Source organism: Coregonus lavaretus (assembly GCF_964263955.1).
Source record: "Coregonus lavaretus genome assembly, chromosome: 7".
Lineage (NCBI taxonomy): Eukaryota > Metazoa > Chordata > Actinopteri > Salmoniformes > Salmonidae > Coregonus > Coregonus lavaretus.
This window is the reverse complement of record NC_139994.1, coordinates 1895102-1920459: the sequence shown is the minus strand read 5'-3', so window position 1 is coordinate 1920459 and position 25358 is coordinate 1895102. Positions and strand designations below refer to the sequence as shown.

Genomic DNA, 25358 nt, shown 5'->3' with positions numbered 1-25358 from the left:
CATCATTCTTAAATGGAAGAAGTTTGGAACCACCAAGACTCTTCCTAGAGCTGGCCGCCCAGCCACACTGAGCAATCGGGGAGAAGGTTACTCTGACAGAGCTACAGTTCCTCTGAAGAGATGGGAGAACATTCCAGAAGGACAACCATCTCTGCAGCACTCCACCAATCAGGCCTTTATGGTAGAGTGGCCAGACAGAAGTCACTCCTCAGTAAAAGGCACATGACAGCCCGCTTGGAGTTTGCCAAAAGGCACCTAAAGGACTCTCAGACCATGAGAAGCAAGATTATCTGGTCTGATGAAACCAAGATTGAACTCTTTGGCCTGAATGCCAAGCGTCATGTCTGGAGGAAACCTGGCACCATCCCTATGGTGAAGCATGGTGGTGGTAGCATCATGCTGTGGGGATGTTTTTCAGCGGCAGGGACTGGGAGACTAGTCAGGATCGAGGGAAAGATGAACAGAGCAAAGTACAGAGAGATCCTTGCGCTCAGGACCTCATACTGGGGAGAACGTTGACCTTCCAACAGGACAACAACCCTAAGCACACAGCCAAGACAATGCAGGGGTGGCTTCAGGACAAGTCTCTGAATGTCCTTGAGTGGCCCAGCCAGAGCCCGGACTTGAACCCTTTCGAACATCTCTGGAGAGACCTGAAAATATCTGTGCAGCAAAGCTCCCCATCCAACCTGACAGAGCTTGAGAGGATCTGCAGAGAAGAATGGGAGAAACTCCCCAAATACAGGTGTGCCAAGCTTGTAGCATCATACCCAAGAAGACTTGAGGCTGTAAATTGCTGCCAAAAGGTGCTTCAAAGTACTGAGTAAAAGGTCTGAATACTTACAGTATGTAAATGTGATATTTCAGTTTTATTTTTTATAAAATGTGTAAACCAATAAACTGTTTTTGCTTTGTCATTATGAGGTATTGTGTGTAGATGGATGGAATTAAAAACTATTTCATGAATTTTAGAATAAGGCTGTAAAGTAACAAAATGTGTAAAAGGTCAGGGGGTGTGAATATTTTCCGAATACACTGAGCTGTGTCTACTGGTTCCTATATGAGAATGTGGGGGAGGGGGGATCACATGCAGGAAAGCGGTTCGGAACATTTCATGACCATCTAGGGGCTGAAACCTAACGTTTTATTTAACCAGTGAAGTCACTTTAAGCTTTACTACTTGCCTTTTCAGGCATATCTTCCCCATTTATTTAAAATGTATGATTTAGGCAGAGGACACAGAGTTAGGGATTTGTCTGTGAAGTTAGGATTCAACCCTGTGAGGATAATGACAGAAATGACTTGGTGCATTCCATGACCAATAGAGAATAACAACCCTTAAGGCCTTGGGGCCAGTGGCTAAGGGGGGAGAACAGCAAAAAATCCTTATTCGAAACAAAACCAAGTGTTTCCTTAAAACACTGTCTATATCATTTAAAGAAGGCAAAAACACATGCAGAGAATTTTGTTACATATGCATAAATGTCATTTAGTTTCATCCCAGAAACCCAAGGTTTTGACCAGGAGCAAAGAGTTGACACAAAATGAACGTGCAAATACATTAACATAGTTGTGTGTGTGTGTTCTTTCCTCTTCTTGGAAATATATGGAGTAAAGGAATCACCAGGAAGTGCAGCTTTCGGTCATACACAGATACCATATATGAAGATTAGCTTATTCTAGAATGAGGAGAGGTGCTTACGGCACACATAGACATTACAAGTCATGATTAACAACACGTGATGTTACCTAGAACGTTTGCAGAACTCAAACCTTTAAGACTACAGACTAGCTTATTTGGGTTTCAGAGGACAGTAGACTTGAAATGGTTAATGTATGTTGATAAGAGAAGGGGGACATCATTAACTAATTACTATTAGTTATTAATACATAATGTTCCTTTGATTAATGGACATTCACTGACAAAATAGGAGCATGAGGAAGCATATAGAAGGGGAACCATGGGCTAGCTCGGCTTGCTGACATTAACAATAGACAGACATAATACATAGTAGACGCAGTGAGGAGAACTAGTTGAAAAGACATCATTTCAACACATTTTACTCACTGGGTGTCCATGTTTTGGCAGAAAACAGTCAACAGTATTGTATGATATGAAACATTCCATTGGACGATTCATCATCTTCATCCACCATCTTTGGGTTTACCTGAGATTCCGTTTGTCCCTCAGGGTTGGACTCTTCTGACCAGACTACTTGATTGATCACTTGTCCGATCGATTGATTGAGCCCAAAGTCTAACAAGGTTACTAAGATAGGGTCAAGACATTCAAGCTAGCAGAGAAGGCATCCTCATGTTGATATTATGGAAACACTATCATCACACCAAAGATCAACCAAACTCACCTCGCTCACTTCAACCAAACACACCTGTCACCTTATCAAACACACCTGACCTGCAGGTTCAAAACATTCCTTACTCACTCCACTCTCCAGTCCATTTACACAACCACTTGTCAATACCTTTAAAAAGAAAAGTTGCAAATACATTTTTTAAAGAAAGGCTTTTAGCTTATAGAAGGGCCGATATATCCGCTTACCGGTACAACCCTCTTCCTTCTAAGGAGTTGTCTTTCGTTTAAGACCGTCTTGGAATACATACAGAGAGATAGAGATAAATATTGCCATCACTATAAAGCATGATTACTGTATACATAGTGGCCTCCCTACCACTAGAGGCACCAGAGCGAGCTGTAGCACCCTTTTCCACTATTAACTCACTGTCATAGCCCCTGAAGACCTCCAGGGGGACACAGAGCAGTCATAGCCCATGAAGACCTCCAGGGGGACACAGACACTCAGAGCAGTCATTTTTCATTTTTATATCCCATTATATATGTAAAAATCCACATCTCCCATAGGTCACTCCTCATCCACAGTCTCCCTTTTCGATTCGTCAGCTTTGTGTTCCAGGACCTGAGGGGCGGGGCTAGGAGGGGGAAGGACATTGACGGCAGCCAATGAGGAGGGGTCTTGTGGATCAAGGTCCTTCCTGGATGAAATCTCTTCCTGTGAAGGAAAAAGGTATTAATTTATTAAACAGTTGTCTCCCGATACATGCGATTCAGTTCATTGTTTCAGGGGATAGTTTAACAAAATCGCTAACTGAATCGTTGATTCACTGACTCACCCGCTCAAAGAATCGTTGATTCACTGACTCACCCGCTCTAAGAATCGTTGATTCACTTGCTCTGCGTAGTCATGTGGCTCCAGCTCCTCCCCGTTGGAGTGACAGCTCGGGCTGGGAACCTCGATACCATGACTCTCCAAGATGGCCGCCTCTGATGGAGAGAGAGGGGAGGATGGAAAGAGGAAGGTGGGTAAATAAGGAATGAGAGAGTGGGAGCAACAGGTAAGAGAATGTAGCACTTGCCCTCCACCAGTAGACACCTCTGCTAGATCTGAACGGATCGGATGGATGTAAGCAACATGGTGAGAATCCCAACTAGCTTAGCAGAGGGAAAGGTGGAGCTATCACCATATTGCTAATACCTATCCAATCCTCTCAGATCTACACAATGTTCCAAGAGGTCTGCTATTGGTCGATTAGGTTTTGTGCATGACTTGGTATCGAGTATGACTTGGTATCGTGCATGACTTGGTATCGAGCATTAGAGATTCTCACCTATATTAGCCCGCCTCTTCATCTCTTTCCGGCGGTTGGCGAACCAGTTGTACACCTTCAGAGCCGTGACACGCTCAAACTCAGACAGCTTGCATCCTGGGTAATGACAACAGAAAAGAGATGAACGGGTGAATACATGAAGTTGGGTGAGCTGCTCCCTCTTCATGCTAGTGAGAGCCTTTTAAACATGGGATTTGATTGACAAAATCAGAGGTTTGAGAGACCTAAGGGATATATTGGTTGCAGGTGTGTTCTAGACAAACAAACCAAACTGACCAGGTTTCTGGATGACGGAGTTGCAGGCATTAGCGATCTCCTCTCTCTTTGCCTCGTCAGGGTACTGGTTCTCCATGAAGAAACTGATAGCCAATAAGAAAACAGAAAGAAGAGTCCTGCCCATGACCATAACCAATCAAAAGCTCTCATCATAGTGGAGGCGGGAGAAACACATCATCCAGACACCATCCAGCCAATGAGAGTGCAGCTACATCAGCCTCAATCAGGGCCATTAACCAATCAGAGACACTCTCATTGAAGTGGTACAGTAGATTAATGGACACATTAGGTCGATTACATTCAGTACAGTTTTTATAACTCTCCCTTTCCTCTCCTAGGAGGCCATAAAAAAATACAAATAAACATTTTACAAAAACAGAAAGATATATTGCACCACTAGTTTTCACTAGTTACCACAGATACAACGTAGCAGTGTGGTTAGGGTTTTAAGGAGAGACATTGTAGAAACAGACGGGGTAGTGACGACCGCTTACTCCTCCCCTCCATTTTTTCTCCCTCAATCCATCTCTCCACTTTTCTCTCCTTCCTCCTCCTCTCTCCACTTCTCTTTCCTTCCCCCTTCCTCCTCCTCTCTCCACTCCTCTCTCCTCTCCTCTCCTCTTCCCCCTCCTCTCCTCCCTCCTCCTCCTCTCTCCTTCCTCCTCCTCTCTCCTTCCCCCTCCTCTCCTTCCCCCTCCTCTCTCCTTCCTCCTCCTCTCTCCTCCTCTCTCCACTCCTCCCTCCTCCTCTCTCCTTCCTCCTCCTCTCTCCTTCCCCCACCTCTCTCCACTCCTCCCTCCTCCTCTCTCCTTCCCCCTCCTCTCTCCACTCCTCTCTCCACTCCTCTCTCCTTCCTCTCTCCATTTGTCCTTCTTTACCCTTTTCTGTCTGAATAAGAATAACTTCACAAAATGTAGGAGCAGCACTTACTCAGTCTCTCCCTCCTTCTCCCTCCCTCCCTCCCTCCATCCCTCCTGCCGTCACAATAACCTCTACAGTGTCGTCCTTCAGAATGACTCTGAAGAGAAGCAGCACTGCAGTGGCTTTGCGTAATCCATACAGCCGTGTGTTGGCGTGGCTGGTCTAAGTGCCTGTGTATTCTCATTACCGAGAGCGCCCTCTGCTTAGAAATATCACAGAGTCCACCGCTTATATTAGGATATGCTTTCCTTTAAAAAAACTGAAAAACAACAGTTATAAACTGGTTATAAAGAATCTGTTAGGTACATACTGGGCTCTAAATTAAAACATTGCATTGGTAGCACTGGTGTTCCCATATTACAAAAAGTTAGGAGCACCAGAAAATATATTTTTTTACATTGATTGAGAGAAAGCCTATATATTGGGCCTATCTGAATTCTAGATGCTTTTGATGCACATGTTGTGCCCTATAACCTAATATGTAACACTGTAAATACATTAGATTATTACAAAAAGCTTAAGTGTTGATACAAATACCTGTAATTCCAAAGTCATTTGTGGAATATTAGGTTTCTACATTGTCTAAAAGCACTATTTTCCTATTGAGATGCATTACATTGAAAATTGTACACTGTCTCTTTAAAAAACGTCAGGTTTGTGATGACAACATGCAAGAGGAGATGTGTCATTCATTCATTGCAATCAATGAAGGTGTGTTGCTACGATCATTGATCTCCTGAAGAAGCTATCCTTTTCCCTTTCTGTGCCCCCACAGCTAGCTAACCAACGAGGTAACATGACTGAACAAAGCGTCAACAACTGGTTAACGACGACGTCAACGCGAGAGTAGTTTTCGAACGGCCCACGACATGGTTTATGAATGTAAAATGGGCTCCCAGCGATCCCGCTATAGTACGATAAACGATTTTGCGCCGGTAATATACAGTGCATTCGGAAAGTATTCAGACCCCTTCCCTTTCCCACATCTTGTTACGTTACAGCGCTATTCTAAAATGGATTAAATATATATTTTATATATTTTTCCCCCTCATCAATCTACACACAATACCGCATAATGACAAAGCGAAAACATTCACATGGACCTTAAATGTAACAAAGTTAATTCCTTGTGCAAGTGGCATGCAACTTACAAACACCCGATGAGATCAAAGTGTTTTTGCAATGAAAGAGAACCACAAAATGACACACCTTGATAATGAAATGAATTAAATCATAGTTTAATCTACAGGTTGGTGGTAGTAGGACAGGAGTGGTCAGTAAACAGGGGTGGTAGACTGGACTCTCTAGATTAAATGATCTGATCACAGTCACATCCGGCATGACTCTACTCCATCAGACTAGGTAGCAGCACTAGCTGTCCAGCTGTGTGATGGTGACAGGTGCCACCTTCTCTAGCTGAATGAACTGTCTAGTCAGTCTAGGTAAGAGTGTCTGCTAAATGACTCAAAATGTAAAATGTACTGTAGGTCAGATCTTTTGACCTGGTTGAGCTAGAAGCGAGTCGTTTTTCGCTGTGATATTGGTGAAACAACAGTACAGTGAATCCTTATTACAACAAATATTATCTGGGAGATCTTTTTTTTTTTTTTTTTTTTTTTCCATAGTCGCACAGTACTCCCAAAATACAACCCCTGGTCGCAAAACAAAACATTGAATCACGTGGACTGTTTTAGAGGCCCCATCACTAACCTCAATAGACTCAACCACTATTATTAGTTAGTGCTGGGCTAGAATAAAAGCCTGGACACCCCACAGCCCTCCAGCCCGGACCAGGGTAGAGTCCATAAACCTGTACATGTCCACAAAGCAGTGTTCTAGAATATTGGACCGTTGGCTTTCACACTTTTCGAATTCTCAGTGCGGCTCAAGCAATTTCCCCAACCGTCAACCCATTTCAAAAATGGGTCACCCCCATATTGATCAGGCCACACCTCACCACACCCACCTGACGGGAGCAAACGTACCTCAAAAAGGCACCGTTTTGAGGAAACGTGTCATTCAATACAAAACCGCAACGTAGCAAATGTTGAAGCGAAATGAACGCACCCCTAAAAGGTTTTAGAGACAGAATCACTAACATGAATAGACTCAACCACCATTGGTTAGTGCTGGGCTAGAACGAAAGCCCGGGCAGCCAATAGCTGGGTGATTAATCCGTTTTGGATCTGTATGTTGTCGTGGAAACCTGACCCAATCAGGGTCTGTGATTGGCTCACCTCTCCATGATTGACTGGCACTCCTTCCTCCAGGTGAATCTGCTTCCCCTCCGCAGCCTAAGAGGACCGCCCACCACCCCGCCCCTCTCCCCGGGACTGACCCCCATCCTCCAATCAGGCTCCTCCTTCACCAGGGAGCGCATCGACAGGGTAGCACCTACAGGGGGCGACAGAGGGAGAGATGAGAAGGAAAATAATGGAGGAGAAGGCACACCTACAAAAAAAGATCACTGATTGCAACTAGTAGCCTGATTGTTCAATAACCATTTTCTTTTGCTAAGTATAAAACTGTTTCAAGACAAGTTAACATTTACAAATTAACAAAATCCCCCACACCAGGAAGGCCGACAGTGGACATGCAGTGCATTCGGAAAGTATTCAGACCCCTTGACTTTTTCCACATTTTGTTACATTACAGCCTTATTCTAAAATGGATTAGTTTTTCCCCCCTCATCAATCTACACACAATACCCCATAATGACAAAGCAAAAACAGGTTTTTAGAACATTTTGCAAAAAAAAAAAAAAAAAAAAAACAGAAATCACATTTACATAAGTATTCAGACCCTTTACTTAGTACATTGTTGAAGCACCTTTGGCAGTGATTACAGCCTCGAGTCTTCTTGGGTATGATGCTACAAGCTTGGCACACCTGTATTTGGGAGTTTTTCCCATTTTTCTCTGCAGATCCTCTCAAGCACTGTCAGGTTGGATGGGGAGCGTCGCTACACAGCTATTTTCAGGTCTCTCCAGAGATGTTCGATCGGGCTCTGGCTGGGCCACTCAAGGACATTCAGACACTTGTCCCGAAGCCACTCCTGCGTTGTCTTGGCTGTGTGCTTAGGGTCGTTATCCTGTTGGAAGGTGAACCTTTGCTCCAGTCTGAGGTCCTGAGCGCTCTGCAGCAGGTTTTCATCAAGGATCTCTGGTGCCAGGTTTCCTCCAGACATGACGTTTGGCATTCAGGCCAAAGAGTTCAATCTTGGTTTCATCAGACTACAGAATCTTGTTTCTCATGGTCTGAGAGTCTTTGGGCTGTCATGTGCCTTTTACTGAGGAGTTGTTTCCATCTGGCCACTCTACCATAAAGGCCTGATTGGTGGAATGCTGCAGAGATGGTTGTCCTTCTGGAAGGTTTTCCCATCTCCACAGAGGAACTCTGGAGCTCTGTCAGAGTGACCATCGGGTTCTTGGTCAACTTCCTGACCAAGGCCCTTCTCCCCCGATTGCTCAGTTTGGCCGGGCGGCCAGCTCTAGGAATAGTCTTGGTGGTTCCAAACTTCTTCCATTTAAGAATGATGGAGGCCACGGTGTTCTTGGGGACCTTTAATGCGGCAGAATTTTTGTGGTACCCTTCCCCAGATCTGTACCTCGACACAATCCTGTCTCGGAGCTCTATGGACAATTCCTTCGACCTCATGGCTTGGTTTTTGCTCTGACATGCCCTGTCAACTGTGGGACCTTATCTAGACAATTGTGTGCCTTTACAAATCATGTCTAATCAATTGAATTTACCACAGGGGGACTCCAATCAAGTTGTAGAAACATCTCAAGGATCATCAATGGAAACAGGATGCACCGGAGCTCAATTTCGTGCCTCCTAGAAAAGGGTCTGAATATTTATGTAAATAAGGCATTTCTATTTTTATTTTTAATACATTTGCAAACATTTCTAAAAACCTGTTTTCGCTTTTTCATTATGGGGCATTTTGTGTAGATTGATGAGGAAAAACAATGTGATTTAATCCATTTTAGAATAAGGCTGTAACGTAACAAAATGTGGAAAAAGGGAAGGGGTCTGACTACTTTCCTAAGGCACTGTAGGCATGCAGGCTAGGCCATGTGATGACAGGCATGTCTCAGACAGACATGGGTGCTCAACTCCAGTCCTCCATGGCTCACAGACAGACAGGGGTGCTCAACTCCAGTCCTCCATGGCTCACAGACAGACAGGGGTGCTCAACTCCAGTCCTCCATGGCTCACAGACAGACAGGGGTGCTCAACTCCAGTCCTCCATGTCTCAGACAGACAGGGGTGCTCAACTCCAGTCCTCCATGGCTCAGACAGACAGGGGTGCTCAACTCCAGTCCTCCATGGCTCAGACAGACAGGGGTGCTCAACTCCAGTCCTCCATGGCTCATAGACAGACAGGGGTGCTCAACTCCAGTCCTCCATGGCTCATAGACAGACAGGGGTGCTCAACTCCAGTCCTCCATGGCTCATAGACAGACAGGGGTGCTCAACTCCAGTCCTCCATGTCTCAGACAGACAGGGGTGCTCAACTCCAGTCCTCCATGTCTCAGACAGACAGGGGTGCTCAACTCCAGTCCTCCATGTCTCAGACAGACAGGGGTGCTCAACTCCAGTCCTCCATGTCTCAGACAGACAGGGCCATATTGAGTCTAAAAAACTAATACAGCATATTCCTCCCACCTTTATTCCATTCCAAAATCTACTTTGGCCAAAAATAAAATTAAAATGTGAAACAAGACACAAAACTAAATGTAAACGCAGAACACACTGCACTACAAACCTGGAGGAGTGGAGTTGATCACCCTGTTTTGGTCAGGAGGATTTAAGGGGGAAGGTTTCCTGTGTCCTGTGTCTGCTGGTTACCTGGCTGTGTCTGGTGGTTACCTGGCTGTGTCTGGTGGTTACCTGGCTGTGGCTGCTGGTTACCTGGCTGTGGCTGGTGGTTACCTGGCTGTTGCTGGTGGTTACCTGGCTGTGGCTGGTGGTTACCTGGCTGTGGCTGGTGGTTACCTGGCTGTGGCTGGTGGTTACATGGCTGTGGCTGGTGGTTACCTGGCTGTGTCTGCTGGTTACCTGGCTGTGTCTGGTGGTTACCTGGCTGTGGCTGCTGGTTACCTGGCTGTGGCTGGTGGTTACCTGGCTGTTGCTGGTGGTTACCTGGCTGTGGCTGGTGGTTACCTGGCTGTGTCTGGTGGTTACCTGGCTGTGGCTGGTGGTTACCTGGCTGTGGCTGGTGGTTACATGGCTGTGGCTGGTGGTTACCTGGCTGTGGCTGGTGGTTACCTGGCTGTGGCTGGTGGTTACCTGGCTGTGGCTGGTGGTTACCTGGCTGTGGCTGGTGGTTACCTGGCTGTGTCTGGTGGTTACCTGGCTGTGTCTGGTGGTTACCTGGCTGTGGCTGCTGGTTACCTGGCTGTGGCTGGTGGTTACCTGGCTGTGGCTGGTGGTTACCTGGCTGTGGCTGGTGGTTACCTGGCTGTGGCTGGTGGTTACCTGGCTGTGTCTGGTGGTTACCTGGCTGTGGCTGCTGGTTACCTGGCTGTGGCTGGTGGTTACCTGGCTGTGGCTGGTGGTTACCTGGCTGTGGCTGGTGGTTACCTGGCTGTGGCTGCTGTGGCTGGTGGTTACCTGGCTGTGGCTGGTGGTTACCTGGCTGTGGCTGGTGGTTACCTGGCTGTGGCTGGTGGTTACCTGGCTGTGGCTGCTGGTTACCTGGCTGTGGCTGGTGGTTACCTGGCTGTGGCTGCTGTGGCTGGTGGTTACCTGGCTGTGGCTGGTGGTTACCTGGCTGTGGCTGGTGGTTACCTGGCTGTGGCTGCTGGTTACCTGGCTGTGGCTGCTGGTTACCTGGCTGTGGCTGCTGTGGCTGGTGGTTACCTGGCTGTGGCTGGTGGTTACCTGGCTGTTGCTGGTGGTTACCTGGCTGTGGCTGGTGGTTACCTGGCTGTGGCTGGTGGTTACCTGGCTGTGGCTGGTGGTTACCTGGCTGTGGCTGGTGGTTACCTGGCTGTGGCTGGTGGTTACCTGGCTGTGGCTGCTGGTTACCTGGCTGTTGCTGGTGGTTACCTGGCTGTGGCTGGTGGTTACCTGGCTGTGGCTGCTGGTTACCTGGCTGTGGCTGCTGGTTACCTGGCTGTGGCTGCTGTGGCTGGTGGTTACCTGGCTGTGGCTGGTGGTTACCTGGCTGTTGCTGGTGGTTACCTGGCTGTGGCTGGTGGTTACCTGGCTGTGGCTGGTGGTTACCTGGCTGTGGCTGGTGGTTACCTGGCTGTGGCTGGTGGTTACCTGGCTGTGGCTGGTGGTTACCTGGCTGTGGCTGCTGGTTACCTGGCTGTTGCTGGTGGTTACCTGGCTGTGGCTGGTGGTTACCTGGCTGTGGCTGGTGGTTACCTGGCTGTGGCTGGTGGTTACCTGGCTGTGTCTGCTGTGGCTGGTGGTTACCTGGCTGTGGCTGGTGGTTACCTGGCTGTGGCTGGTGGTTACCTGGCTGTGGCTGGTGGTTACCTGGCTGTGGCTGCTGGTTACCTGGCTGTGGCTGCTGGTTACCTGGCTGTGGCTGGTGGTTACCTGGCTGTGGCTGGTGGTTACCTGGCTGTGGCTGGTGGTTACCTGGCTGTGGCTGGTGGTTACCTGGCTGTGGCTGGTGGTTACCTGGCTGTGGCTGGTGGTTACCTGGCTGTGGCTGGTGGTTACCTGGCTGTGGCTGGTGGTTACCAGGCTGTGGCTGGTGGTTACCTGGCTGTGGCTGGTGGTTACATGGCTGTGGCTGGTGGTTACCTGGCTGTGGCTGGTGGTTACATGGCTGTGGCTGTTGGTTACCTGGCTGTGGCTGGTGGTTACCTGGCTGTGGCTGGTGGTTACATGGCTGTGGCTGCTGGTTACCTGGCTGTGGCTGGTGGTTACCTGGCTGTGCGGCAGCGGCTGCAGTGTACCATGGCAGCAGGTGCATCAGCAGCTCTCTCTGTCTGCCCCAGGTGGTGGAGGCGGTCACGGCTGAAGTGGCCGTGGTGCACGTAGCGGCGTTGCCCGTCACCATGACGTCTCTGTCCCCTCCCCTGGCTGCCCTGGGTCCAGAGCCCGGGTTTTGGCCCAACCCCTGACCGAGACCACCGAGCCCCAGACCCGCCGGGCCGTGCTGGCTTTCACTCCACCTCAGCCCTTCAGTCAGGACAAAACCAAACCAGTGGTCAGGCCAAAGCCAGATATAGGGAGACAGAGTTTTGGCAGTATTGGTTTGAGGGTTTTAGCAGAAGCCAAGTTGCTACTTGCAGTCAAAAATCACCTGTTTATATGTCCATCAACAGGAATATAGTTTATTAAAATGGCAGGCCAGACATGTTCTATAACGGAATCCTACTGATCGTTGAGTTCTGTTCTGAACAGGTATACAGCTCCTAAGAAGCTAATAATTGTAGCATTATTAAGTGCCTGCTTGGTAGAAATGGCATAGAGAAATGCTAGACAACATGTTAGCATCAGGATCCAGAATTAGCATCACTGTTAGTGTTAGATAGGGTTATTAATTGTTAGCCATGTAGGAATGAAAACCAGCACCTCCAGGATCAGGTCTGAGTACCACAGAAGCTGTGGCAAAGCTTGGGAAGGAGAGGAAGCGGGGATGGTGAGATGAGGGCTTATTTCATGCATTTTTGCTCATGTGACTTGTATGGTGACTCAAAGACAAAAAAAAAAATGGGACATAGCCTAAACATTCCATTATGTAGGCTACGTCTTCGCTGATGTATAATTGAGCAAAAAAGTTTAGTATGGTTTAGAAAACAGTCCCACACATGTCTGAAGGTGGTGTTATCCTCTTACCAGATCATGATGTTACTCTAACTTGTCTTAAAAGGATAGTTGGAGATTTGGAAAATTAACCCTTTTTTTTTTGTTTTACTTAACCAGAGTCAGATGAACTCATGGACACCATTTGTATGTCTCTGTGCAGTTTGAACGAAGTTGAAGGTAGTTGCTGGAGCCATTGCTAACTAGCGTTAGCGCAAACACAGTAAGTCGACAGGAACAGCTAGCTTAATTGCCAAAAATAGAGCTTAAATGCCTGAATCTAGAACTATCCCTTTAAGATATAGCTAGATGGAAACCACATTCATTCAAACCAGATTCCTTTCACATTATTGATTAGTATCTACAGTAACAGTTATGTTTTTATCCTACTACGAGTCATAAATATCTCTGTCTCCTGACCTCCGTCCTTCACTGAACTCTATCTAGCCCTTCAGGACCATGTGTGTGGTGTGTGTGAGCGAGTCCGTCCGTGTCACAATGCTTGGCCAATAGGGATGGGATATAAACTAAACAGAGGGACAGATGGCAAGCTCAAGCAGCTTCCAAGATCACTTAAATTGTCATAGAGTCAACATGAACCCCTTCCTCCCCTAGCACCATAGACTAGCCAACAGTAGCCCCCCCCTCCTACCGTGGTTGTTACCTGGGTTGTTCCTCTCCAGCAGGTACCAGCGGTAGAAAGATCTGCGTTTGGAGTCGCTCATCTCCAAGCCCTGCTGCAGCAACCACTGGGAGATATAACTCTGACTGATACCTAGGGAGAGGAGAGGAGATATCTCTGACTGATACCAAGGGAGAGGAGAGGAGATATCTCTGACTGATACCAAGGGAGAGGAGAGGAGATATCTCTGACTGATACCAAGGGAGAGGAGATATAACTGACTGATACCTAGGGAGAGGAGAGGAGATATAACTGACTGATACCTAGGGAGAGGAGATATAACTCTGACTGATACCTAGGGAGAGGAGATATAACTCTGACTGATACCAAGGGAGAGGAGATATAACTCTGACTGATACCTAGGGAGAGGAGATATATCTCTGACTGATACCTAGGGAGAGGAGATATATCTGACTGATACCTAGGGAGAGGAGATAACTCTGACTGATACCTAGGGAGAGGAGATATAACTCTGACTGATACCTAGGGAGAGGAGATATAACTCTGACTGATACCTAGGGAGAGGAGATATAACTCTGACTGATACCTAGGGAGAGGAGATATATCTGACTGATACCTAGGGAGAGGAGATAACTCTGACTGATACCTAGGGAGAGGAGATATATCTGACTGATACCTAGGGAGAGGAGAGGAGATATAACTAACTGATACCAAGGGAGAGGAGATATAACTGACTGATACCTAGGGAGAGGAGATATAACTGACTGATACCTAGGGAGAGGAGATATAACTAACTGATACCTAGGGAGAGGAGATATATCTGACTGATACCTAGGGAGAGGAGAGGGGATATCTCTGACTGATACCTAGGGAGAGGAGAGGGGATATCTCTGACTGATACCTAGGGAGAGGAGATATATCTGACTGATACCTAGGGAGAGGAGATATATCTGACTGATACCTAGGGAGAGGAGATATAACTGACTGATACCTAGGGAGAGGAGAATAACTCTGACTGATACCTAGGGAGAGGAGAGGGGATATCTCTGACTGATACCTAGGGAGAGGAGAGGGGATATCTCTGACTGATACCTAGGGAGAGGAGATATATCTGACTGATACCTAGGGAGAGGAGATATATCTGACTGATACCTAGGGAGAGGAGATATAACTGACTGATACCTAGGGAGAGGAGAATAACTCTGACTGATACCTAGGGAGAGGAGAGGAGATATAACTCTGACTGATACCTAAGGAGAGGAGATATAACTAACTGATACCTAGGGAGAGGAGATATAACTCTGACTGATACATAGGGAGAGGAGATATAACTCTGACTGATACCTAGGGAGAGGAGAGGAGATATAACTGACTGATACCTAGGGAGAGGAGATATAACTCTGACTGATACCTAGGGAGAGGAGAGGATATATATCTGACTGATACCTAGGGAGAGGAGATATATCTGACTGATACCTAGGGAGAGGAGATATATCTGACTGATACCCAGGGAGAGGAGAGGAGATATAACTGACTGATACCTAGGGAGAGGAGATATAACTCTGACTGATACCTAGGGAGAGGAGAGGAGATATAACTGACTGATACCAAGGGAGAGGAGATATAACTGACTGATACCTAAGGAGAGGAGATATAACTGACTGATACCAAGGGAGAGGAGAGGAGATATAACTGACTGATACCTAGGGAGAGGAGATATAACTGACTGATACCTAGGGAGAGGAGAGGAGATATAACTAACTGATACCTAAGGAGAGGAGAGGAGATATAACTGACTGATACCTAGGGAGAGGAGAGGAGATATAACTCTGACTGATACCTAGGGAGAGGAGAGGAGATATAACTGACTGATACCTAGGGAGAGGAGAGGAGATATAACTCTGACTGATACCTAGGGAGAGGAGATATAACTGACTGATACCTAGGGAGAGGAGAGGAGATATAACTCTGACTGATACCTAGGGAGAGGAGATATAACTAACTGATACCTAGGGAGAGGAGATATAACTGACTGATACCTAAGGAGAGGAGAGGAGGAGAAGGAAGGTAGATAAGAAGAGGAGAAGAGGAGAGCCAGGGAGAACGCATTATAAAATATCCTAGAGAGAAAGACAGTAATAGTCATACAAAACGATGTAAACAGTACACACTAAAAAACAGATGCCACCGGTACACTAAAAGCTGTCTGAGCAGAATAGATGCATTACCTGTGACCTGTCCCACGATGGCCTGGGAGATCCTGCGGTTGTTGAGGAAGGTTTTGATTTCCTCCTTCACCAGGTTACTGTCCCTCCTACAAACAACAGGGACCACAGGGTAAGAACAGACCACACACTTCCTGCTTCCTCACATCTGCACTAATGTGGAACTACTGGTGGAAGTGAATACATTCTCCACCACATGGGCTTTACCTCCCCTGTACTTTTAGACAAACAGATGAAGGATTGACGATTGACAGATTCGGAGCCTATGACTCGAGATTCACCATTTTTGGAGATCAATGTACACACAGAATCAGAGCGACTGTGGTTTCTGGAATGTCTACAAAATTGTGGGGAAAAACAGACGGGGCTTAGATTAACAACATGTAAACTATATTTAGTCTCCAAATGTTTATTGAAAACATAAATACATTTGCACAACGAGCTCTTGTCTCTCAAATACAACATTAGAGTTGTTGTTAGCTAGCTAGCTAGCATATTAGCATAGGTGGCAAAATAGATCAGTCAAAACAAGACATGGCACGAAGAACAAGATAAAACTAGCTGGAAACGAGCCACCACGATTCCCCACATGGCAGCTTCTTGTCATTGTTGCTAGCGATCTGGCCATCCAGAATCACAACACGTGGACTTCTGCCCCATTGAAGCGTGGGCATCGTTTTCGTGACGTTGTCAACTAACCCCTCTATTGCCAGAGACTGAGGGGGTATGATTAATCTCGCCCCGGGCGCCCGTGTAGGCTTGTTTTGCACTGGCTGAAAGTTGATTGCATTCGATTTGGAACCGGGCTGCCTCCAGGGCGTGAGCCAGGTGCCCCGCTCTGTCAGACGAAAAAGCAGGCTCAAAACAAAACACGTAATTAATTATGTGTAGTAATTAATAGGATTCTGTGTTTTGATAAAAACGCTTTATCTGCTTTCCTAATGAAAACTAGTTATAAAATTCTAACATTGATTTTATGTTAAAGAGATGTTTGTTTCTGGACGATGCACCGTGATGCCTAGTTTCAAGTTTTAATGTCACAACTACTGTGTCAAGCTCCAAACACAACAATGCAGTAATCAATATCAATGTAGCACTAAAAATTAGATAAGGTACAACAGAAAACACACAAGAAATATGTATAGGGGTAAGGTGAAAGTATTCACCCCCCTTGGCATTTTTCCTATTTTGTTGCCTTACAACCTGGAATTAAAATGGATTTTTTTGGGGGTTTGTATCATTTGATTTACACAACACTTTGAAGATGCAAAATATAAAAAAATAAAATAAAATAAAAAAACTATTCAGTCCCAGTCTCAAATCTCTGGAAGACTGAAACAGGTTTCCCTCAAGAAGAATTTCCCTGTATTTAGCGCCATCCATTATTTATTTAATTCTGACCAGTTTCCCAGTCCCTGCCGATGAAAAACATCCCCACAGCATGATGCTGCCACCACCATGCTTCACTGTGAGGATGGTGTTCTCGGGGTGATGGGAGGTGTTGGGTTTGCGCCAGACATAGCGTTTTCATTGATGGCCAAAAAGCTAAATTTTAGTCTCATCTGACCAGAGTACCTTCTTGCATATGTTTGGGGAGTCTCCCACATGCCTTTTGGTGAACATCAAACGTGTTTGCTTATTTTTTTGTTTAAGCAATGGCTTTTTTCTGGCCACTCTTCCGTAAAGCCCAGCTCTGTGGAGTGTACGGCTTAAAGTGGTCCTATGGACAGATAATCCAATATCCGCTGTGGAGCATTGCAGCTCCTTCAGGGTTATCTTTGGTCTCTTTGTTGCCTCTGATTAATGCCCTCCATGCCTGGTCCGTGAGTTTTGGTGGGCGGCCCTCTCTTGGCAGGTTTGTTGTGGTGCCATATTCTTAAAAAAAATGTATAATGGATTTAAATGTTGCTCCGTGGGATGTTCAACGTTTTGGATATGTTTTTATAACCCAACCCTGATCTGTTCCTCTCCACAACTTTGTCCCTGACCTGTTTGGAGAGCTCCTTGGTCTTCATGGTGCCGCTTGCTTGGTGGTGCCCCTTGCTTAGTGGTGTTGCAGACTCTGGGGCCTTTCAGAACAGGTGTATATATACTGAGATCATGTGACAGATCATGTGACACTTAGTTAATAAAGTCCACCTGTGTGCAATTATGTGACTTCTGAAGGAATTTTCTGAAACAAGTTCTTTTTTTCATTACACTTCACCCAATTTGGACTATTTTGTGTATGTCCATTACATTAAAAGAATCAATATAAATTACAGGTTGTAATGCAACAAAATAGGAAAAACACCAAGGGGGATGTATGTATAGGGGTAAGCATACTATATACAGGGTCAATATGCCTTAGGCATGCTGCAAGGAGGCATGAGGACTGCAGATGTGGCCAGGGCAATAAATTGCAATGTCCGTACTGTGAGACGCCTAAGACAGCGCTACAGGGAGACAGGACGGACAGCTGATCGTCCTCGCAGTGGCAGACCACGTGTAACAACACCTGCACAGGATCGGTACATCCAAACATAACACCTGTGGGACAGGTACAGGACGGCAATAATAACTGCCCGAGTTATACCAGGAACGCACAATCCCTCCATCAGTGCTCAGACTGTCCACAATCGGCTGAGAGAGGCTGGAATGAGGGCTTGTAGGCCTGTTGTAAGGCAGGTCCTCACCAGACATCAACAACGTCGCCTATGGGTACAAACCCACCGTCGCTGGACCAGACAGGACTGGCAAAAAGTCCTCTTCATTGACGAGTCGCGGTTTTGTCTCACCAGGGGTGATGGTCGGATTCGCATTTATCATCGAAGGAATGAGCGTTACACCAAGGCTTGTACTATGGAGCAGGATCGAGGTGAAGGGTCAGTCATGGTCTGGGGCGGTGTGTCACAGCATCATCGGACTGAGCTTGTCATTGCAGGCAATCTCAACGCTGTGCGTTACAGGGAAGACATCCTCCTCCCTCATGTGGTACCCTTCCTGCAGGCTCATCCTGACATGACCCTCCAGCATGACAATGCCACCAGCTATACTGCTTGTTCTGTGCATGATTTCCTGCAAGACAGGAATGTCAGTGTTCTGCCATGGCCAGCGAAGAGCCAGATATGTATAGCCAGATATGTATAGGGGTAAGTTGACTAGGCATCAGGATATTTGATAAACAGATTAGCAGCAGCGTAAATGAAGATTGTATGCGAGTGTGTGTAGAGTCAGTATAAATGTGTGTGCATGTTGTGTGTGTGTTGGTGTCGGTCTGCCCTCAAATCCTCTCCTCATGCACTCCTCCAGGTCCCAGTCTTCTCTCTCTCTATCTCTCCCCCTCCGGTTGAAAACGGGCCAGCATAAAATAACTCCCTCTCTTGTCATAAAGCCTTCTGCCTTCTGTAGATCCTGTTAGCCTGGCTGCTCTCTTCATCCCATCCCTCCCTACACACCTGACCCAAATTAGTCAGGCTAACAGCCATCATCACCAGGGACTGGCCGTTATTTTCTGATAATGATGTAATCATCATCCTCTCCCAGCGCAACAAAGACTAGCTTCTCTTCCCCCGCTTACTGTGTTCACCTCAAATAACCCTCCTTCTCTTTTTCATGATTCACTGATCTCTCCTAAGCTTCTTCTACCATCTTTAAGCAGTAGGCCTTTACCTCTCCTCAATACTATCCTATAGGCCTACATCTCTTTTCTCCTTACCTGTCTCCATAACTGAAACCCTCAACCAACCCCTCAACCAACTCACCTCATGTACTCCTCCACCTTCTCCTCAAGGTCCCAGTCCTCCTCCGCCATGATGTCATAGCTGAATGACCTCTGAACTCCGACCCCCGGGGGGTAAAGCGGCGGGGGCGAGGCCTCATAGCTGTTGCTAGGCGACAGGGAGGCGCCATCCATCCCGGGTGTCTGCGTGGTGGCAGAGGCCAGGGAGAGGGAGGAAGAGGAAGAGGAGGAAGAGGAGGAGGAGGGGGCCGGGGCGGAGGCTGTGGTAGGGGTGGCGTTGGTTGTGGGGTTGGCTGTGTGGGTGTCATTGCAGTAGTCGGGGTCTAGTCGCTCTAGGGATCCCAAGGCCTGGACGATCTGTGGCTTGGTCATCCCTGAGAGACGGAGGCGCTGGAGGAGGTCGATCTGCTCGATGGTGTAGCGTGGCTCCACCTCACAACACTCCATCCTGACATCTAACGGGTTAAAACACACATGACTTGTTCACAGACACACTTTCAATAAGTCTCTAAAATACTGTACAGTTGAAGTCGGAAGTTTACATACACTTAGGTTGGAGTCATTAAAACTCGTTTTTCAACCACTCCACTAATTTCTTGTTAACAAACTATAGTTTTGGCAAGTCGGTTAGGACATTTACTTTGTGCATGACAAGTCATTTTTCCAACAATTGTTTACAGACAGATTATTTCACTTATAATTCACTGTATCACAATTCCAGTGGGTCAGAAGTTTACATACACTAAGTTGACTGTGCCTTTAAACAGCTTGGGAAATTCCAGAAAATGATGTCATGGCTTTAGAAGCTTCTGATAGGCTAATTGAAATAATTTGAGTCAATTGGACGTGTACCTGTGGATGTATTTCAAGGCCTACCTTCAAACTCAGTGCCTCTTTGCTTGACATCATGGGAAAATCAAAAGAAATCAGCCAAGACCTCAAAAAACATTGTAGACCTCCACAAGTCTGGTTCATACTTGGGAGCAATTTCCAAACGCCTGAAGGTACCACGTTAATCTGTACAAACAATAGTACGCAAGTATAAACACCATGGGACCACGCAGCCGTCAAACCGCTCAGGAAGGAGAAGCGTTCTGTCTCCTAGAGATGAACGTACTTTGGTGTGAAAAGTGCAAATCAATCCCAGAACAACAGCAAAGGACCTTGTGAAGATGCTGGAGGAAACAGGTACAAAAGTATCTATATCCACAGTAAAACGAGGCCAATATCGACATAACCTGAAAGGCCGCTCAGCAAGGAAGAAGCCACTGCTCCAAAACCGCCATAAAAAAGCCAGACTACGGTTTGCAACTGCACATGGGGACAAAGATCCTCATTCTATAGAAAATGTGTGGGCAGAACAGAAAAAGCATGTGCGAGCAAGGAGGCCTACAAACCTGACTCAGTTACACCAGCTCTGTCAGGAGGAATGGGCCAAAATTCACCCAACTTATTGTGGGAAGCTTGTGGAAGGCTACCCGAAACGTTTGACCCAAGTTAAACAATTTAAAGGCAATGCTACCAAATACTAATTGAGTGTATATAAACTTCTGACCCACTGGGAATGTGATGAAATAAATACAAGCTGAAATAAATCATTCTCTCTACTATTTAGCATAATAACAACTAGGCATTTATAGTAGCATTTAGCATAATAACAACTAGGCATTTATAGTAGCATTTAGCATAATAACAACTAGGCATTTATAGTAGCATTTAACATCTGACGTACTTTTACTGAGGCATCAGTGAACATAAAAGTACAAGTCAGAAACGTTAAATGTTAATATAAATGCCTAGTTGCCTGTCCAAACTTTGGCACAGTTTATATTTGGCAACGGTCACAATGCTTACACTCACCCTGCCATATTTGTCCTGGGCATAAGACAGTGCTGATTCACTGTCTGATTACTCATAAAGTTATAATAACATACAATGTATTCGGAAAGTATTGTTACATTACAGCCTTATTCTAAAATGGATTAGTTTCCCCCCCCCTCATCAATCTACACACAATACCCCATAATGACAAAGCAAAAACAGGTTTCAACATTTTTACAGATGTATTAAAAATAAAAAAACAGAAATACCTTATAAGTATTCAGACCCTTTGCTATGAGACTCAATTTAGCTGAGGTGCATCGTGTTTCCATTGATCATCCTTGAGATGTTTCTACAACTTGATTGATGTCCACCTGTGGTAAATTCATTTGATTGGACATGATTTGGAAAGGCACACACCTGTCTATATAAAGGTCCCACAGTTGACAGTGCATGTCAGAGCAAAAACCAAGCCATGAGGTCGAAGGAATTGTCCATAGAGCTCTGAGACAGGATTGTGTCGAGGCACAAATCTGGGGAAGGGTACCAAAAAAATTATGCCGCATTGAAGGTCCCCAAGAACACAGTGGCCTCCATCATTCTTAAATGGAAAAAGTTTGGAACCACCAAGACTCTTACTAGAGCTGGCCGCCCGGCCAAACTGAGGAATCAGGGGAGAAGGGCCTTGGTCAGGGAGGTGACCAAGAACCCGATGGTCACTCTGACAGAGCTCCAGAGTTCCTCTGTGGAGATGGGAGAAACTTCCAGAAGGACAACCATCTCTGCAGCACTACACCAATCAGGTTCACCTTCCAACAGGACAACGACCCTAAGCACACAGCCAAGACAACGCAGGCGTGGCTTCAGGACAAGTCTCTGAATGTCCTTGAGTGCCACAGCCAGAGCCCAGACTTGAACCCGATCAAACATCTCTGGAGAGACCTGAAAATAGCTCCCCATCCAACCTGACAGAGCTTGAGAGGATCTGCAGAGAAGAATGGGAGAAACTCCCAAATACAGGTGTGCCAAGCTTGTAGCATCATACCCAAGAAGACTTGAGGCTGTAATCACTGAGTAAAGGGTCTGAATACTTAAAGTATGTAACTGTGATATTTCCGTTCTATATTTTAAAAACCTGTTTTCCCTTTGTCATTATGGGGTATTGTGTGTAGATTGATGAGTGTGTGTGTGTGGGGGGGGAAACAATTGTTTCAATTTTATAATAAGGCTGTAACTTACAAAATGTGTAAAAAGTCAGAGGGTCTGAATACTTTATGAATGCACTGTAGCTACCCACTAGCAACAGCTTTTCAAAGGAAGTGTCTGGAGCATTTGGGGGAAAAAAACAACAACAACCATAACTTGGGCTAAAATAGCCTATGTATTTATTGCCATGATGTTGAATGCTAGTATGTACTGTACATTAATAATTTAATATGTGCATTGATTGTAAAATAATGCGTGTCATTGCCCCTGCCCGTGGCATTCCAGTGCCAGCCTGCAGCCTACCTGATAGCGGGGGTGAGAGGCGCCCTGTGGGCAGAGGTTCGGTTCGCGGTGCCGCAGCCGGGAGGCACCACTGTCGCATGGCTCGATGGAGCTGCCGGGGAGGGAGAGGTAGGCGACAGTTGCTGTTGCGGTGTAGGGACTAGGGAGGAAAAAGCTACTGTAGTCAGCTAGCAACTTCACTTCAGATAAGATCAAAGTTTTTGTAGTTAAATTAGATATGGTCTGTTGTTAAACAAGTTAGCTAACTAGCTATTCAAGTTAGCTTGTTGCTAGCCATCTGCCAAGTGAGACGTGCCAGTCACTTTCACTGACGTGCTGCAGTCTGGTTCGGTTAGCTGGTTAGCTTATCATGCTAGCTAATTATTAGCTTGCTAGCTATCTATAATCTGTTGACACTAGCTTGCAACTTGCTATTAAAAGTAGCTAACTTCAGCTACATTGGATAGTTAGCTAGCTCATTGCATCCACCCTGCAGCAGTAGCTAGCACACGCTAATTAGGTCATAAACCAGAGAACGTTGCACAAAAAAATGATCTTGATTTAGCCGGAGTGAGAGGTAATGGAATGCTAATGCAGACTGATGGTGCTAACCCGCAGCGCCCCTTTTATCTTACCCCCCGCTGCTGTGGCAAGCTGCAGCCGTGTAGATGGGTAGCTAACGCTGCAGGAGGCGACGCTATCTGGGCACTTCTCTTGAAATGCTCAACCATGCACGTCGACCGACCCACTTCGTAACGGTTTCCAACTAGCTAATGAAGGTGATCCGTGCACGGTCACATTGTCCCGGGATGCAGCAGCACCGTAGAGAAACCGAGTCGGTCTCAGTTTCTGACCTCCAACCCCACCACACTGTCCCGGGATGATATAGGAAGTTATACATCTGGGAGGGAAAATCAAAACGTTTATTTATTTATTAATACATTCAGTGCTAAAAAAAAAAAAAAAAAGTTGATAGTGCAAACCTTATAGCTATTAGCCTATAATAAAGTTATCCGTAAAGCACTTTGTGGCAAAGCATTTTGTGACAAATATGAAAAAAAGGCTTTGTTAATACATTTGATTGATGCATTGATTGATAAAACTCTATTAGGCTACATTTGATTATATTCATTCTGTAGACTGTTGGTATTTCTATATCTGAACTGTTTATAAAGTAGACCTAGTGACAGTCCAGGTGCACTAAGGGCTTTTGACCTCAGAACAGCCTCAATTCGTCAGGGCAAATCAAATCAAATCAAATTGTATTTGCCACGTGCCGAATACAACAGGTGTAGACATTACAGTGAAAAGCTCACTTACAAGCCCTTAACCAACAATGCAGTTTTTAAGAAAAAAATAAAAAAGTGTAAAAAAAAAGAAAAGATAAGTTAAAAAAAGAAGGAAAAATATAATAATACAAATTTTTAAAAACGAATAATTAAAGAGCAGCAGTAAAATAAAATAACAGTAGAGAGGCTATATAGGGGGTACTGGTACAGAGTCAATGTGTGGGGACACTGGTTAGGCAAGGTGTTAGCTCCTGAGTGGCGCAGTGGTCTAAGGCACTGCATCGCAGTGCTAACTGTGCCACTAGAGATCTTGGTTCGAATCCAGGCTCTGTTGCAGCTGGCCGTGACCGGGAGACTCATGGGCGGCGCACAATTGGCCCAGCGTTGTCCAGGGTAGGGGAGGGAATGGCCGGCAGGGATGTAGCTCAGTTGATAGAGCATGGCGTTTGCAACGCCAGGGTTGTGGGTTCGATTCCCATGGGGGGCCAGTATAAAAAAAAGTTTTCACTAACTGTAAGTCGCTCTGGATAAGAGCGTCTGCTAAATGACTAAAATGTAAATGTAATGTGTTGTTCCACAGGGATGCTGGCCCTTGTTGACTCCGATGCTTCCCACAGTTGTGTCAAGTTGGCTGGATGTCCTTTGGGTGGTGGACCGTTCTTGATACACACGGGAAACTGTTGAGTGTGAAAAACCCAGCAGCGTTAGAGTTCTTGACACAAACCGGTGCGCCTGCCATACCTCGTTCAAAGGCAATTCAATCTTTTGTCTTGCCCATTCACCCTCTGAATGGCACACACACACAATCAATGTCTCAAGGCTTAAAAATCCTTCTTTAACCTGTCTGCTCCCCTTCATCTACACTGATTGAAGTGGATTTAACAAGTGACATCAATAAGGGATCATAGCTTTTACCTGGATTCACCTGGTCAGTCTGTCCTTAAGGTTTTTCATTCTCAGTGGATGTCTGTATGTATTTCAATCGGCATGATCCCATATCATGCAGATTGCATGCAGACTTATAAATGGCATCAAGTGAAAGATACAGTGACTTCAGAAAGTATTACACATTTTGTTGTGTTACAACCTGAAATCAAAAAGGGATTAAATTGATTTTTCTCTCACACATCTACACACAAAGTGAAAACATGTTTTTACAAATGTTAGCAAATTTATTTAAAATGAAATGCAGAAATATCTCAGTCACATAAGTATTCACACCCCTGAGTCAATACATGTTAGAATCCCCTTTGATAGCGATTACAGCTGTGAGTCTTTCTGGGTAAGTCTCTAAGAGCTTTGCACACCTGGATTGTACAATATTTACACATTATTATTTTTTAAATCCTTCAAGCTCTGTGAAGTTGGTTGTTGATCATCGCTAGACAGCCATTTTCAAGTCTTGCCATACATTTTCAAGCAGATTTAAGTCAAAGCTGTAACTCGGCCACTCATGAACATTCAATGTCTTCTTGGTAAGCAACTCCAGTGTATATTTGGCCTTGTGTTTTAGGTTATTGTCCTGCTGAAAGGTGAATTCATCTCCTAGTGTCT

General features: G+C 45.8%; 1 protein-coding gene across 3 annotated transcripts; it reads right to left on the bottom strand.

Annotated features, from left to right (window-relative positions):
* Positions 1-907: 907 nt before the first annotated feature.
* Positions 908-23387, bottom strand: LOC311132040 (homeobox-containing protein 1-like). 3 transcript variants are annotated; one of them, XM_084165205.1, is made up of 11 exons: positions 23151-23387; positions 22537-22675; positions 19229-19661; positions 15489-15574; positions 13282-13392; positions 11736-11990; positions 7080-7236; positions 3922-4004; positions 3646-3741; positions 3183-3301; positions 908-3029 (listed from the first exon to the last, which is right to left on the bottom strand). In XM_084165205.1, the coding sequence occupies exons 1-11, from the start codon at positions 23244-23246 to the stop codon at positions 2883-2885; spliced, it is 1722 nt and encodes a 573-aa protein (XP_084021331.1). In that variant the 5' UTR covers positions 23247-23387; the 3' UTR covers positions 908-2882. The 3 variants fall into 3 exon arrangements, with proteins under 3 accessions (XP_084021331.1, XP_084021330.1, XP_084021332.1); XM_084165204.1 differs by having other exon boundaries at positions 13270-13392; positions 23151-23373; XM_084165206.1 differs by having other exon boundaries at positions 13270-13392; positions 22537-22627; positions 23151-23335.
* Between the last annotated feature and the right edge of the window lie 1971 nt (positions 23388-25358).

Coding starts and splice junctions, on each gene's coding strand:
- LOC311132040 (XM_084165204.1), bottom strand. CDS start 23,246: ATGGTTGAGCATTTCAAGAGAAGTGCCCAGATAGCGTCGCCTCCTGCA. Junction 15,575..19,228: donor AAGGTGGAGGAGTACATGAG/GTGAGTTGGTTG, acceptor TGTTGTTTGTAG/GAGGGACAGTAACCTGGTGA. Junction 3,030..3,182: donor ATCAACGATTCTTAGAGCGG/GTGAGTCAGTGA, acceptor TTTCCTTCACAG/GAAGAGATTTCATCCAGGAA.